Consider the following 13,762-nt stretch of genomic DNA (forward strand, 5'->3'; position numbering starts at 1 on the left):
TGCCAAATATCAAAGACACCTGTGTCTGCTATACGTACAGTGTCTCCTGGTGGTCCTCTGGGTCCCACAGAGCCTGCAGGTCCTTGCTGACCCTAAAACAGAAGGTGATGTATACTTCAACTTTGCTTAAATAAATGGATTGTTCCTGAATATATGTACAATGTGGCGTGGCCTTTATCTGTAGAAAGACTGACTTTCTGCCACCCTACCTTTTCCATATTATACCGAAATGTGCTTCGGGCTTACAAAGATCGTTTCAAGAGGTTCTCATTTAAATGGGTGTGTTCTCACCAGCAGGTGAGGCGTGGGTACCTGCCTTACCCATGGGTAGAAGCAAATCACATTTATCCCTCCCGCACCTCCCAACAGCTGGTCCCTCCTGCAGGTTCCCACATGGGGAACTCCGGCGTCTCAGGGCTGCATGATTTTGGCTAAAAATCGAATCCTGAATCTTGTTCTCTTTAAGTATATAGTTCAGGGTCATAGATTCAGTTCACACTGTTTACTGTAAAAGCTTTTAGGGATGCTATTGTGAACATGCTCTGAAAAAGAGTTAAAAAATCCTATTGTGAACCAAGAGGCACAGTGACTATGTGGGATAAATGCAGCCAATGGAAGGAAAATCGCCATGGAAACATGACAGAGTCTTGAGAACACTTGTGAAAAAAATGAGTGTCACACCAGAGCACCTTGTTTTACACAGAAATGGCTCTAACTCCAATGTTATTTCTTCATTTATCTCTGATATTTCTTATATACCTTTAGTCCTGGGCCTCCTATTAAGCCAGGGGGACCAGGATCTCCAGGTTCGCCCTAACACATACGGGTGGGAAGAAAAGTGAAATGGGTACTTTAATTTTCACAGTCTTATTAGGTTGGAAGTGCAATTGAAGAATGTCGGGAGGTTACCTTGATTCCCTGTGATCCTATTATCCCAGCTTCTCCCTGTAAATAAAATAATCACCATATATGTAAGCTTGCATTCAAGCTCAGGTGAGGGCCTCTAATACCTAAATCATCTGTATCCCACTCATTCACATACAATAGAAAAGGAAATTACGGAAGACAGGATGAAGTCAAGGCAGGTTCACTTTAAAATGTGATTTAAAATCCTTATTGCTAATAAACAGTTTGTCATTTTCTTTCTTCTTTATAGCAGCTTTTTTCCCAGTGTCAATTTTGACACTGTAATCATCATGTTTCATTAGCGATCACTTGCTGACATTGTTATGATTTATTAGTGAATCTTCCATCTCAGGGAATTAAACCTTCAGATGAGCGGGAAAGAAAGGGTAGAATTTAAGTTGATACGTCATGGCGATTCTACTATCAGGTACATGTACTTAATAAAAGAGAAACAGAAAAAACTGAAGGTCACACCAGAGAGGACAATATTGGCTGAAATGAGTTTGTTTTCTTATTTGCCATGACTTATCACTGATCCTTTTGGTAGAATCATCCTGTTTGATAAATTCAATTTGTATCATTAATGGAACTCCTGAAAAAACTGTATCTTGTATCTTAATTTTGTATCTTAGATAGTCTAAATAGATATCTTTCAAAATATTCAAGTCCAACCACAAATAGTAGTGGGTTAAAGAAAATACACATCACCCAAGCCAAGTGGTAAAGTGTCATCACAGGATCAAACTTACAAACGTTTAAAAGTCCTCATTTATCAAAATAAGAGAGTCAAAATTCACAGAAAAAGCAAAATGCTCAGGGACCTTATTTTATAAAATCTATTAGACTCTAAAGTAAACATATCAGAAATCAGAGAGAAAGAAATCAATGAAGTAGAAAGCCCAAGAGAGAGAGAAAACATCTACTTACTCTATCTCCCTTTTCTCCTTTGGTAAAAGGATCCCCCTAGGAAAATGGGTAAAACTGAATCAATTAGAAACACTTAGAATTAAACTCTCCAAACCAGAATATGGATAAATCCTGCAGAGCAAATTTGGATCTCCGTCAGCAACAAGCCTCTAAAATAATCAGGATGCACACAGCCTGCCTGTACAGCTTAAAGGGTGCGCATGAGAACTAATTCAAAAAAACCTTCCATAGTCCCAAATGAACAACAAGTTCATCATTCTAATTCCCGAGTGGCTCACAAACTGGAACGCTGCCCAGCGCTAAAGGTTCCTGCTGCACAGTTCACAGATGACCACACACACACACATACACACTGACACATATAGAGACACACGTAGGCACACACAGACACAAGCACACAAAGATACACACTCAGACACACACACAGAGGCTTTCTCTTATTTGCCCCTGTTCTTAAAGTTACATGTTCATAACCTCATTTACTCACAGCAACGCAATGAGGAAGATTCTGTCCCATTTCAAGAATGAGGAAAGGGACTCCAGAAGGTTCTGAGTAACTGAGTTATTTCCCCTAAAATACCATTTGCCTGCTTTATGTTTCCTTGTTTATCTTGCCTATAAACTCGGCGGGTGTAGGGATATAAATCATCTTGACTCTATAGCATCTCTGGTGCTCAACACTTATTAAATTAGAGAATTTAAAGTTATGCAGATAAAACAATAATAGTTGGCCTTTACTGATTTCTTATATTGCATAAAGCACTGCTCTAATCACTCTGCATACATCAATATAGTTAATCCTCATGTGTCCGCTAGGTAGCTGCCATTAGTACACATTTACATATGAGAAAACTGAGGCACAGAGAAGTTAAATGATTTCCCCGAGGTCACAAATCCTTAAGAGGTCCTTTGGGATTTAAAGCCAGGCAGCCTGACTTCAATGCCAGGCTTTGGAGGCTCAACCTTTTTGATTTGATTTGTAATTTGGTTTGTTTATTATTTGTATTGAGTAAATCGACAGGAAGATGGAAACCATATATTTAAAAATTTCCTTTTGCATATTATGAAAGTCAAGAGAAAGTGGGAGAATCATTAGAGTAAACAATACAGCCCCCTTCCCCTCGGGGGCGCCCTCCTCTTACAAGCCACTAGGGCGGCTACAGAATGGGCCTCTGCTTTCATATTGAAACTGTACACGTTATGTGCGAGGAACTGTGGGGTACGGACCTTCTCTCCCGTCTTGCGCAGCTGCCTAGCACTCATATGGGTCCACGCAGCCAGGTTTAGCAATACAGGATGAGCAGGAGAGACGTTTACTTGCAGGCTGAGGGGCTAAGAACCCCCTCGTGTCTCCTGAGTCCCACTTCCCTTTACCGGTGACTCCAGATTCCTTAGCCCCCCAGGGTTGATGAGCCGGTCCACTGTGTGCAGTGAGGTGAGGGACCCACCCCTCCAAACGGAACCACACTGGGCATGCTGTGTAAGCAAGGGATAACATTTCTTGGGTTAAGCCGTAGAAATGTCAGGGTTAATTCGTTACTTTTCCTGACTAATATGCCCCTTATCTAGCCAACGTGATTAATTCCCTTATCATTGGTTAACTTCTATACATTAGAACAAGGTTGTATTTATATCCTTGTCTTTCAGCCTTAATTCTAAATTTGCTTTTTAAGATAGGAGATGGTGTAAATTAGGGATGAGCAATGGGCCACACCGCTGATAGAACTGCTTATTTCTGCTTATCTCATATTTTCTGTGTCATTGTTTATTTAGAACCACACTGAGGAAAAGTAACTGTTTTAAAAACCAAATCAAACCAGGGGTTTGGTTGTCTAGAGACCTGATATTTAGTCCTGGCTCTGATGGCTTCTATCTGGGTCAAAACACTGACATTTCAGAACCTCTCTTTATCTAAAAAGTCATAGGTTTTAACCAGATGATCTCTGAATTATATTTTGGCCCTGATACAATATACATCTAGTCATATTCTAAGTGTCTGTAGTCGGGGACAAACTGCCACTCAGGACAGGTGGTTCAGAATTCAGATTGGGATGAAAACTATTTTTCTCTTTGGACCTTCAGGCTATTAGGCAAAGTCAAGTCCAGATCCTCTTCTGAAATAGAAAGATTGAGACCACAGAGCTGAATCGCCCTGCATAATCATGTAAAAGTTGCTTGTTTTAAATGGGGCTGGGGGGTGGGGAGGAAGGCAGGCAAACACATACAGCAGTCGGCCTCACCCCCATTTCTCTCCCGGGGGTTTCAGTTACCCGGGGTCAACCACAGATGAGCCTCCTCCTGACTCATCTCCCGAAGGCCAACAGTGACCCTGCGCAACAGCAGTGCCTCCCTCCGTGTCATCGTGGGGGCATTTCCTCTCGCATCACCACAAGAAGCGTGCCTCCAGGGCAGTGAGGTACTTAGGGAGAGGAAGAGACCACTTTCACGTACCTTTTATTACAGTCTATTGTCACAATTGTTCTATTTTATTATCAGTTGTTAATCTCTTACTATGCCTAAATTAAGCTTTTATTGTAGTTATGTACGTACAGGAAAAAAATAGTGTATAGAGGGTTTGGTACTGTGCATGGTTTCAGGCCTGCGCTGGGGAATGGATGGAACGTATGCCCCCCAGAGAAGGGGAACCACTGAGCAATGGAGGCAGGGTACTCAGAGGATCAAGAAGTAACTGGCAAGGAGAGGACTTGAGAGAAGAGCAGCTTGCTTCCCCCGGGTGAGGCAGGCAGGGCTAAAGGCGGTCCCGGCGGGGCAGGCGGGCTGCCCCCCATATGGGGGCAGGAGAGAAAGCCGGAGGGAGTCTCCTCGCAGCCGCGACACCCGCCGCCCTGGCTACCCAAAGCGTGGTCCCCGGGCCACCAGCAGGGAGGCCACATGGGAGCTTCCGAGCAGCGCAGCCTCGCTCGCTCCCCCCAGACCCCCGGAATTAGGGTCAGCCTCCCGGAAGGTCCCCAGGACCCCCGGCGATCCCGGGCACAGTCCCGTTCCAGAAGCGCCGTCTGTCCCGGTGGAACCTCTCTTTCCTGCCCTCCAGCCCCCAGCTGTCCCAGCAGAATGTCAGGAAACCTCCCTGCTGGGCCCGCCATGTGTCCCAGGGAAATTAGGGAGGAGGGTCCATGCTCAGGCTTGGAGGGGAGACATGGAGACATAACGAAGCAATTAAGAGATGGCGAGAGGCGCCACCGAGGGCGGGGCGTCAGGGGTGCCCCGGCCGACGGAAGGCGCAGCGCCCGCCGGGCTGGGCTTGTGGGGCCCAGGGGTTCCCCGGACATTCCTGGAAACGCCCCGCGGGGGAGCCCCGGTCCTTCCTGCGGCTGAGGCTGGAGGCAGGAGGGCTTGGGGACGCGGGTGACACCAGGTTCTAAAGCTGCCTGAAAACTCACGGGCACTGCTAGAGACGTCTACTTTTGAAATGCAGGAAAAATTTATAATATTTACTATTATTATACTGTCCCCGTTCGGCATGAGGGCATTTCAGTGACCTCTTCATTCATTACCCCTGGTGAGGCCACGTCCCTTGCTCACCGTGGAAAGAGGTAAACCTGATTTTTTAAAAGTATTTTTTTCAGCAAAGATTAAACATTTGTGAAGTCTGATTCCTGCTGATTCCAAAGAGCTGCTTTAGGGTTGTTGTTGTTTTTTAGCTTTAACTAGTTATTTTTGTAACTAGGATTCATGTAACCTCTTTAGGTTCATGATACTGTAGGTTGCTCCCCCCACCAAAAATTAAGTTTTGAAAGAAATTGGCCTCAGTAATATTGAAAAGTAGCTTGAGAAGCTACTTTGATCTTACAAAAAACAAGAAGGAAAAATAACTTTAGAAAGCATCCTGAGAGCAGTTATTTGAGCAGATAGATACATGTTTCTAATTTTTTGGAAACATTAGCCCCTGTCTTTTGATATATTGAATGTATTACTCATTTTAGCTATAATGTTTAGTTAAACAGTGCAGCTTAGGGATTCTTAAACCCTGGATTTGAGAATCAGCCTACCTATGTGAGATTCATGGCTCCAACAATTATTAGCTGGGTGACCTCGGACAAGTTACTTAACCTCTCTGTGCCTCAGTTTCCTCATCTGAAGAATGGGGTGATAACAGCCTACCTCATTAAAAAATGGATTAAAGAAGTTAATACACATAAAGGACTTAGTGCTTCACATACAGGGCTTGTTCAAATATCTGCTCTGTTCTTATTTGCCATGGCAGGGGCAGAGTGCATAGAATTGGGGTGGGTTAGGAAAGATATTTTTAGTTTTATTTTTTGGATATTCTTCCTCGGACCTAAAAGCTAAAATACTTACAGGTTCTCCTTTTTGACCTTTAGGGCCAATGGGCCCTGGAAATCCTGGTTGTCCAGTTTCACCCTTTCAAAAAAAGAAACAAGAGAGATTTTGCATGAGGTCAGATGAACACTGTTGTGACTGTCAGACTCAGCGACTGCTTGTGCTCATTCTAACCACAGAATAATTTATCTACTATCATCCACCTCTGTTTGCATAATAGTGCATTGGTCAGCACTTCACCATGCCTTTAGGTCTCTCAGAAATCCACAGCATCAAAAAAAATCAGTATGAAACAAAAATTAATTCTTTTTCAAGGGAAGAACATCTAGAGGAGAAAAAATTATCATTTGACCTGCTGTACCAATAATAGAATTTTTGTGGTCCTAAAGGCACCAGATAGTTTAACTGGCGCCATAACCCAGGTATTGTATTTCAGACACTTCTTTCTTTTCTACAGTTGGGGGAGCAGGAATGGTGAGCTGCTGGAGGAGAAATGAGACTCTCAGCTGTTTCCAGCATTTATATTGTCACTTAGATGATTGACTGTGGATAAATAAGTCATTTTTGTTGATGTGGTGACAGCGACAGCTTAGACATGTCTAAAATGTCCTGGTCAAAGAGTTTGAGGGATTTTTATGTGACATACAAAGATTATTTTGAGAAAATGGCACTTACAGAAATAATACTTGTGGAAAGGAAATATATCATTAATCAGACTTCAGAGGAGTCTCAGCAGTTCACCTACTTTTAGTGTTTACCAAAATCTTTGAATATCACGCACTTGTTAAATTAACTGTAGCTACTAGAAGTTACGTAATGTTGAGTATATTCCCAACTTGAAGAGCAGTTTTGCAAAGCCATGCTCACCATCGCGTTTCTGGGCATATACCATTCTTAGCTGTCATCTATTTTTTATTTCAAAAAATAAATACGGAAAACCTAAAGTCAAATACACCAAACCTCCATGTACCAGGCCCCCGAAATGAAAGAAATAAAAGAATTTATAATCAAAGAAGAAATCTTCTACGTTTCCCTCCCTATTCCTGCCCCAGAGGGAGTCACTCTCTTGAATTTGGTACTTATATTTTAGTCCACATTTTTGCACTTTTACTGAATATGTGGAATCATAAGCAAAACATTATTTGAATATTTAAAACAAGTCTCATAAATAGCTTTGTCTTATATATTCTGTCACTTTTATTTCACTCAACACTTTTAATATCAATTCCTGTTCATACATATAGGTCTAGTTCATTCAATTAACCCCTGGGTGGTATTTTATAATGGCAATGTACCAGGGCTTAGCCAAGCCCCACTGAAGGGCATTTAGGTGGTCTCTACCTTTTTCCTTTAATAAATAAGGCTGCAAGGAACATCTCCATAGCTGTTCCCTCATGTGGATGTGTTTACCTGTTTATTCTGAAGCCTCAAACCACAGTCTAGGCAAAGTACTTCAAGTACAAATCCATTACCATTTAAAAATGTTGGCTTACTTGACATTTCTATTCTCCTCACTACCTTGTGATTTTTAGACTAGAGAAAGAGGGAGGTTGTTGCATATAATGGATAGATGAGATCATGTTTTTGTTAAGTGGTCTCCTAGATTTGTGCAATGTATTTTTGTAAATTTAGTCTTGATTTATTAATATAAGTATTTCTCCTTATAGTATCCAAATATCTAGTGTACCATCAGTCTTATGCTCACCACATGGTAAGAGAGGCCATTTTTATTTTAGAGAAAGTCTATCCAAAGTAAGAAAATGGAGAAATTGGTAGATATATTTAAGGGACAAATTACTGTTGGTCTGAAAGAGGAAATAAATAATTGGCCTTGTATGAGTATTAGGGTGTTCAGAGTGACCTTTCTACTCATCTGGTAGGTGCTAAAACCCCCAATTCACAGGTGTGATGGAAAAAATATGCCTAGTAGACCGATCTGCAAAACATGAAAGTACAAATCAGGGGAGGGGTCTACAAATTACTATAAAAATCACATCTGCCCAGTACCAAGGTGGAAGGGGAGGGGAATGTGCATGGAGGATGAGTAATTATATTTGTAGCTGCTAAATATTTGAACTGATGTCAATAGGTCTCCACGGAAATGAGCAGGAAGGGCCCAAGGGGGCCTCCGGTCCGGCTCTCTGGGTGATACTCGGGTGTGCCTGGGCTTACAGGAAATCTTTGGGAACAACTCCCACATATAAAATTTTGCAAACAAAAGCAATTCTTATCTGAATCTTAGACACCTGCAGAATTTTTGTTCATATTTAAAATAAAAATGGATGTTCAGTGACTTGTCCCTGTGGATATGAGTTGAAAGATAAGTGATGAATTCACTTAGCTTCAGGAAAAGCTGTCCTTTGACACTTCCTTTGCTGTTTGGAAGGCCTGATACTATGGACGCTCTATCTTTTCCCTTTGACAAAAGACACAAAATTAGCACAAGACACCTGCTAATTTCTCAGGGGTCCTTAGATATTCTGCCACCTTCTGCAGACTTTACAAAGAAGCCGTTCTCCCCAACCAGTTTTCAAAGACATTATTTCTTTGCCACATTCCAACAGCCTCGGGCGAGCTACAGAGCCAAGACCATCATTTCAGTACTGGTAGCCCGGTCATGTGGATGCCATGGTCTCTGCTGCCATTTACACAACGGCCACTAATTAATGTTCCTGACGTTTCTCCTTGCAACTCGGTGCTCCTAGAACAGGATGGGGCTGGGAAACCAGGCGTGAGTGTGGATTCTACCGCTGCTGCTGTGTGTCCTGGAGCTTCACCGTGATTTTGGGTTCTGATTGGTGGGCCGGTTTTGTGATTCTATTTGGCCAGTCAGTGCCCTGCGAAGTAATGGAGTGTATGGCAGTGACAAAACATCATTATGTGTTAAAATCCTACTTCTGGTTAAATCTTTTATTCTACAAATAAATTGAGTCCATTCTCTGTCAAAAATCATAGTGGGAGATGGAAAGATGAGCAAGGTGTTAAGTACGGCGACGACTATTAATGCCAACAAGAGATAAATGACAGTCATGAGCAGAAGGAAAGCGTGGGACAGATGAATAGGCAGGAACCACTCTTTACAGGGGGCTGCACGTGTGTCTGGGACTGTACTTTTGGGTAAATTCATTTCATCTCACTTGATTGTAATCCTGCCAGCAACTCTTGGTGTAGATCATGCCCATTTGACGAATAAGGAAACTCATACTCAGAAGAGTGATTTTTCCCAAGGAGACAGAGCTGCTAGTGGCACAATCAGTTTTTGACCCCAAAGCTCACGCTCTTTCCACCACTCAGCGGTTCTCAGCACTGACTGCCTGTTAGAATCATCGGAAGCACTTTGAAATAATAGAGATGAGGACTCCACCCTGATCAACCAGATATGGGCTGCTCCCCAAAACAGAGTCTCTGGGGATGCGGCCAAAGTACTGTTATTTTCTAAGAGCTCTCGAGGTGATTCTGATGTGCAGTCAGGGTTCAGAAGCACCAGGCCTGCTGAAGGTGCCAGTCAAGAGCAGTGAGGGCAGCCCGAAGGAGCTTCAAGTCCTCACTATCATGACCCGTGAGCAGCCTTATAATTTAAAAAAACTAATGTATTGATTCAGAACATACACTGCGTGGGTGTGCGTAGGGAGAGGTGACTTCACTCTCCCAGCAGGTGCTATGCTCATGTTTTGTAGTTCATCTTATGCATTATTTATTAGCAGAGCCTTTCTCCTTTTAATTAGAATTCTTACAAGTCATTTCATATGTACATTTATATCAGGTGCTGCATCAAGTTCCCTGTAGACACTTCTAGCTTATATCTTTGGAGGGAAGCAGGGAACTATAATGCTGCTGTTTTTTTCTAATTCCACTTAAGATTCCGAAGCAATTAGAAAAGATATTGAGCAATAGAAAAGGTCTGTAAAGTTTGAAATACACCTGTTTTACAGAATCAAATTTCTTGTCATTGAGGTCTTAAGAATTCCTAAGTAACATATGTTTTCTAATGAACATAGCAACAAAGAAGCCAGCTGTTTTGTTTCAATAAATGAATCGTCATTTAAATACTTTATAAGTCCCACAACTCTCTTCTTTGCTCAGCTGTTCTATGTGACAAGCCTGGTGGCTTCTTTTTTCTTCCCATTAGGCTGCATGTGTCCAGTAGTAATTGCTTAAAATGTAATGTGTTCGCTATGGTGCTGGCGGAATTCTGTAAGCTATTTGGTTACAGGAAATGCTCATGTATGAGCAGTGCAATCTAAGATACATAAATGACTTATTATTGCTGTATGGTATGTATTTTTTTGGATGTCTTTTTTAAGAATGTTGAAGTTTTATTTATTGATTTGCAGAAAACATCATTTTAAATGGTTCATCTACAAGAAGCTCCTACCTTCTGTTGAGACTATCCTTTAGCAGTATTTTCTGGTGATGGATGTATAATCTTTTGCACTGGTTTATAAGGCACAGATGTCATATTTTCTTGGATTCATGTTGAAATACTCTGCCCTCAATCAAGAGAATTTTTCCTGGGTGAATGAATGAAGGTAGCACTCACAGGCTACATTCCCTCAGAGTATTTTCAAACCTGCTCATCTCTGTCTGCAGGTTCAATGTGCATTGCTTTTTCCGGACAGTGGTCCATTCACACTGAATCCAAGGCTGTCACAATTTCTGAATTAAATCAGAGTGAAACACCCTTTTGAGTGAGCAAGTGAATCTGTCATCTTCACAGTAATACAATTAAACCTGTGAAGGATGACAGTAAGCATGCAACGGAAATTCATCAGCATTTTAATTTCAAAACTGTCTTGAAATAATGACTTGATTATACCATGACTGTACATTATGAAACCCCACCAAAAAAATGCCCTCCCAGCAGCTAATGTTTGAGCCCATAAGGATACACGAAGACAGGGAGCAGAGCCTCAGACTTTTTGCCAAGGGATCTTTGGATTGTTTTTGCCACCTCACAGTTTCAGGAATTACAGACTGAAGCTTGTATCCTAATTTCATTTGCCTCGGAACAGCCACTTCCCCTTCATGTTTTCCCTTCCTTCTAGCCAACTGCTCCTCAGCCGTCTTCAGCGAGGAGCAGATCCCACTTGCTGCCAGGTCAGGAGGCGGGGAGGCTCGTGACCTCCACAGGCCGGTCTCCCCAGGGATGGAAGCCCGCGTGTGGTGGGGCTGCCCCAACATGTGAGTGTGAGTCAGCCTAAAACCCTGGGCACTTTTATCCACTTGAAAAATGCTGATTACCTTCTCTCCCTTTGGGCTGCCAGCTTCCTGCTCACCAACATTTCCCTAGGTGAATGTAAAACAAATGAAAACATTTAAATGTCCATTTATTTTGAATACATTCAGTCCTACTTAAAAAATATACATAGTTAATGGTACTGTAACAATTTTTTGTAACTGTTTTTGCCTCTCCTACCTTCCATGCAACACTTGGGAAACGGCTTTGGAGACCCTGTGTATCTTTGTGACTTCCCCCAGGGGATACTGTTGGAGAAGCGTCACACCTCCAGAGGAGAACTGTCACTGCTGCGAATCAATGCCTGGCAACCTCACTGGATCCCCAGCCACTCCACTGACAGGACACTCCTGTCATTAGTGACATCTTTGGTCATATATAGTAGTGGATGGTCCATGAACTGAGCCCTTGGCTGCACTTTCTGGGGTCCTGGCTTGTCTGGCACCTCCCTGACCTCTCCTCCTCCCCCCTCACCTACTGGTGAAGGTGGGAGTCCTCGGGGCTCGGTCCAGGCTCTCTTATCCTGTCACTCAACATTTTCTCCCACTTTTTATTTACTCCCGTGGCTCAGGTACCATCTACGCAAAGACAAATTTATAAACCCAGCATACATCTCACCTCTGAGTTTTGACCCATAATAGTCTAACTGATGTACGCACTAGTAAATTCTAGAAGACACATATGCAACAATGAACTAAAAGAAGAAAACCAACAAACACATACATATATGAGAGAAAAAGATGAGAGGATTACATCACACTGTTAACATTCTTTAGTCTAGAAGTGGGAGAGTGATAATCGTGTTCTTTCTACTAGGGTCTTTTTTAAATTAAAAATACACAGTTCATAGAAAAAATTGAAAGTACAGAGGCATTTAAACAACAAAAATACAAAGAGGCATCCATGCAGATGACCGCTGCCATAGTTTGACATTTTGAATGTGCCTTCCCTGTTATTCATGCTATTTCATTTAAAAATAGGTAGTTAATAATGGTTGTTGTTACTGGTCTTGTGACACTCTCTCATTTTGCTTACTTTGATCTTGGATGTCTAAATTGAAAATAAAAATTATATTCTTAAAATCCTGAGCTATGAATTATTACAAGGACATATCAGAAAATGAGGCATTAAACTAAGACATATACACACAAAGAATCAGCAGTTTACAAATGGTAGGTTGGATATAACCTGTACAAAATACAAATTTTAGGCACCTTCTGACAATACTAGCCATCTGGGCAAGGTGCCAATCAGTGCATGCAGCCCATCGGTGTCTCTCCCTGGCTGTGCCTAGGCTAGGACATTTTCAGGAAAGCTGGAACACTCTTTGGTCTTAGATATGAGTTGTCCAGAGATGGTCTTTGGGTTGGGAGGCCCCACGCTCTTGGATTCATAACAGAAGAGCATGAGGGCGTCTGGTGGGAGCACATTCCAGCGTAGCATCTTGGTTTAGATCCCCCTCCCATCTCAGCCCCCGACAGCATACAGGGGGTCAGAGATGCTGTGCTTGGGATGAGGAGAAGCCTCTGCAGCTCCAGCCGTATCATTCGATACTTAGGCTCTGTTGTTCTAAAGTCTTGATTTTCCAGTGACTTTTACACCCAGAAAAATGACAGGGACACTTACTGCCCAGCAGGGCACTATATCTTTGCTTCACTCAACAGCTTGCCAGGAAATCCATCTAAACAAAGATCCTTAGTGGTATATGGAGCTGTTCCCCACTCCAGGGCTAACAATGCTCAAGGCAGACTCGAACTCCAGTGACACTTATTCACCGATACGTGAGATTCTCCTCTCTAATTCCTCCGAGCCAATTGCACTGATTAGTTGGCTCTATAGAAATAATCAAGGACATAGTCCTTGTGTTCCTGGAATCTGGGGTTCTGCCTCAGAAGCTATTCTTATTTTACCAGGTCATTTTGTACTCTGGTTGTTACTTGCATGGGTTCTGTAAGTGTTTTGAATAAATGTAATAGTGGCACAGTTTTGAATTCCTTTATCTGAAAATTCTTATGGAGTGTGAGGGTGGTGGGACAGTGGGGTTCTGATCTGCCTGCCCATTTCAAGGATTCTGGGATGTTGGAAAATGCTCTCAGTTTTCTTGTGGAAAATGCTGAATGGAACTCTGGAACCTGGAGCCAAGCACGCAGGAAGGCTCAAGCTATTCCCAGCACCCTGGAGAGGGTATTCTCTGGAAAGAGGGGAGGGTATCCTGGCATGTAGAGGTTGAACTGTAAGAGATGGCCATTTTTGTAGGGTCCACAGAATCAAATATCAGCAACTTCCTGTGATTCAGTCTAATAAAAGAGACCACGGATATGAACCTCCCCCCAGAATATAGGGTCATTAAAAATTTCTTGGCTTAGCCCTTGGGGAACTTGCTATAAAATC

The 13,762-nt window shown here is 42.5% G+C and overlaps 1 protein-coding gene across 6 annotated transcripts in view; it reads right to left on the minus strand.

Moving 5' to 3' along the window:
* The window catches only part of COL19A1 (collagen type XIX alpha 1 chain), a 286,095-nt gene that overhangs the window by 64,643 nt on the left and 207,690 nt on the right, over nt 1–13,762 (minus strand). For 3 of the 6 annotated variants that reach the window (XR_012125983.1, XM_073224018.1, XM_037012591.2), the window contains 6 exons: nt 11,377–11,421; nt 6,154–6,216; nt 1,834–1,869; nt 910–945; nt 760–813; nt 39–92 (listed from right to left, as the gene is read on the minus strand). Coding sequence is in view for 5 of the 6 variants with exons in the window: in XM_073224018.1 (XP_073080119.1) it covers nt 39–92; nt 760–813; nt 910–945; nt 1,834–1,869; nt 6,154–6,216; nt 11,377–11,421 (288 nt within the window). In the remaining variant the exon portion in view is untranslated. The remainder of the gene's footprint in view (nt 1–38; nt 93–759; nt 814–909; nt 946–1,833; nt 1,870–6,153; nt 6,217–11,376; nt 11,422–13,762) is intronic. The other 3 variants (XM_073224019.1, XM_073224020.1, XM_073224021.1) reach the window with 3 other exon arrangements.

The sequence above is a fragment of the Manis javanica genome, chromosome 16 (assembly GCF_040802235.1).
Source record: "Manis javanica isolate MJ-LG chromosome 16, MJ_LKY, whole genome shotgun sequence".
NCBI lineage: Eukaryota > Metazoa > Chordata > Mammalia > Pholidota > Manidae > Manis > Manis javanica.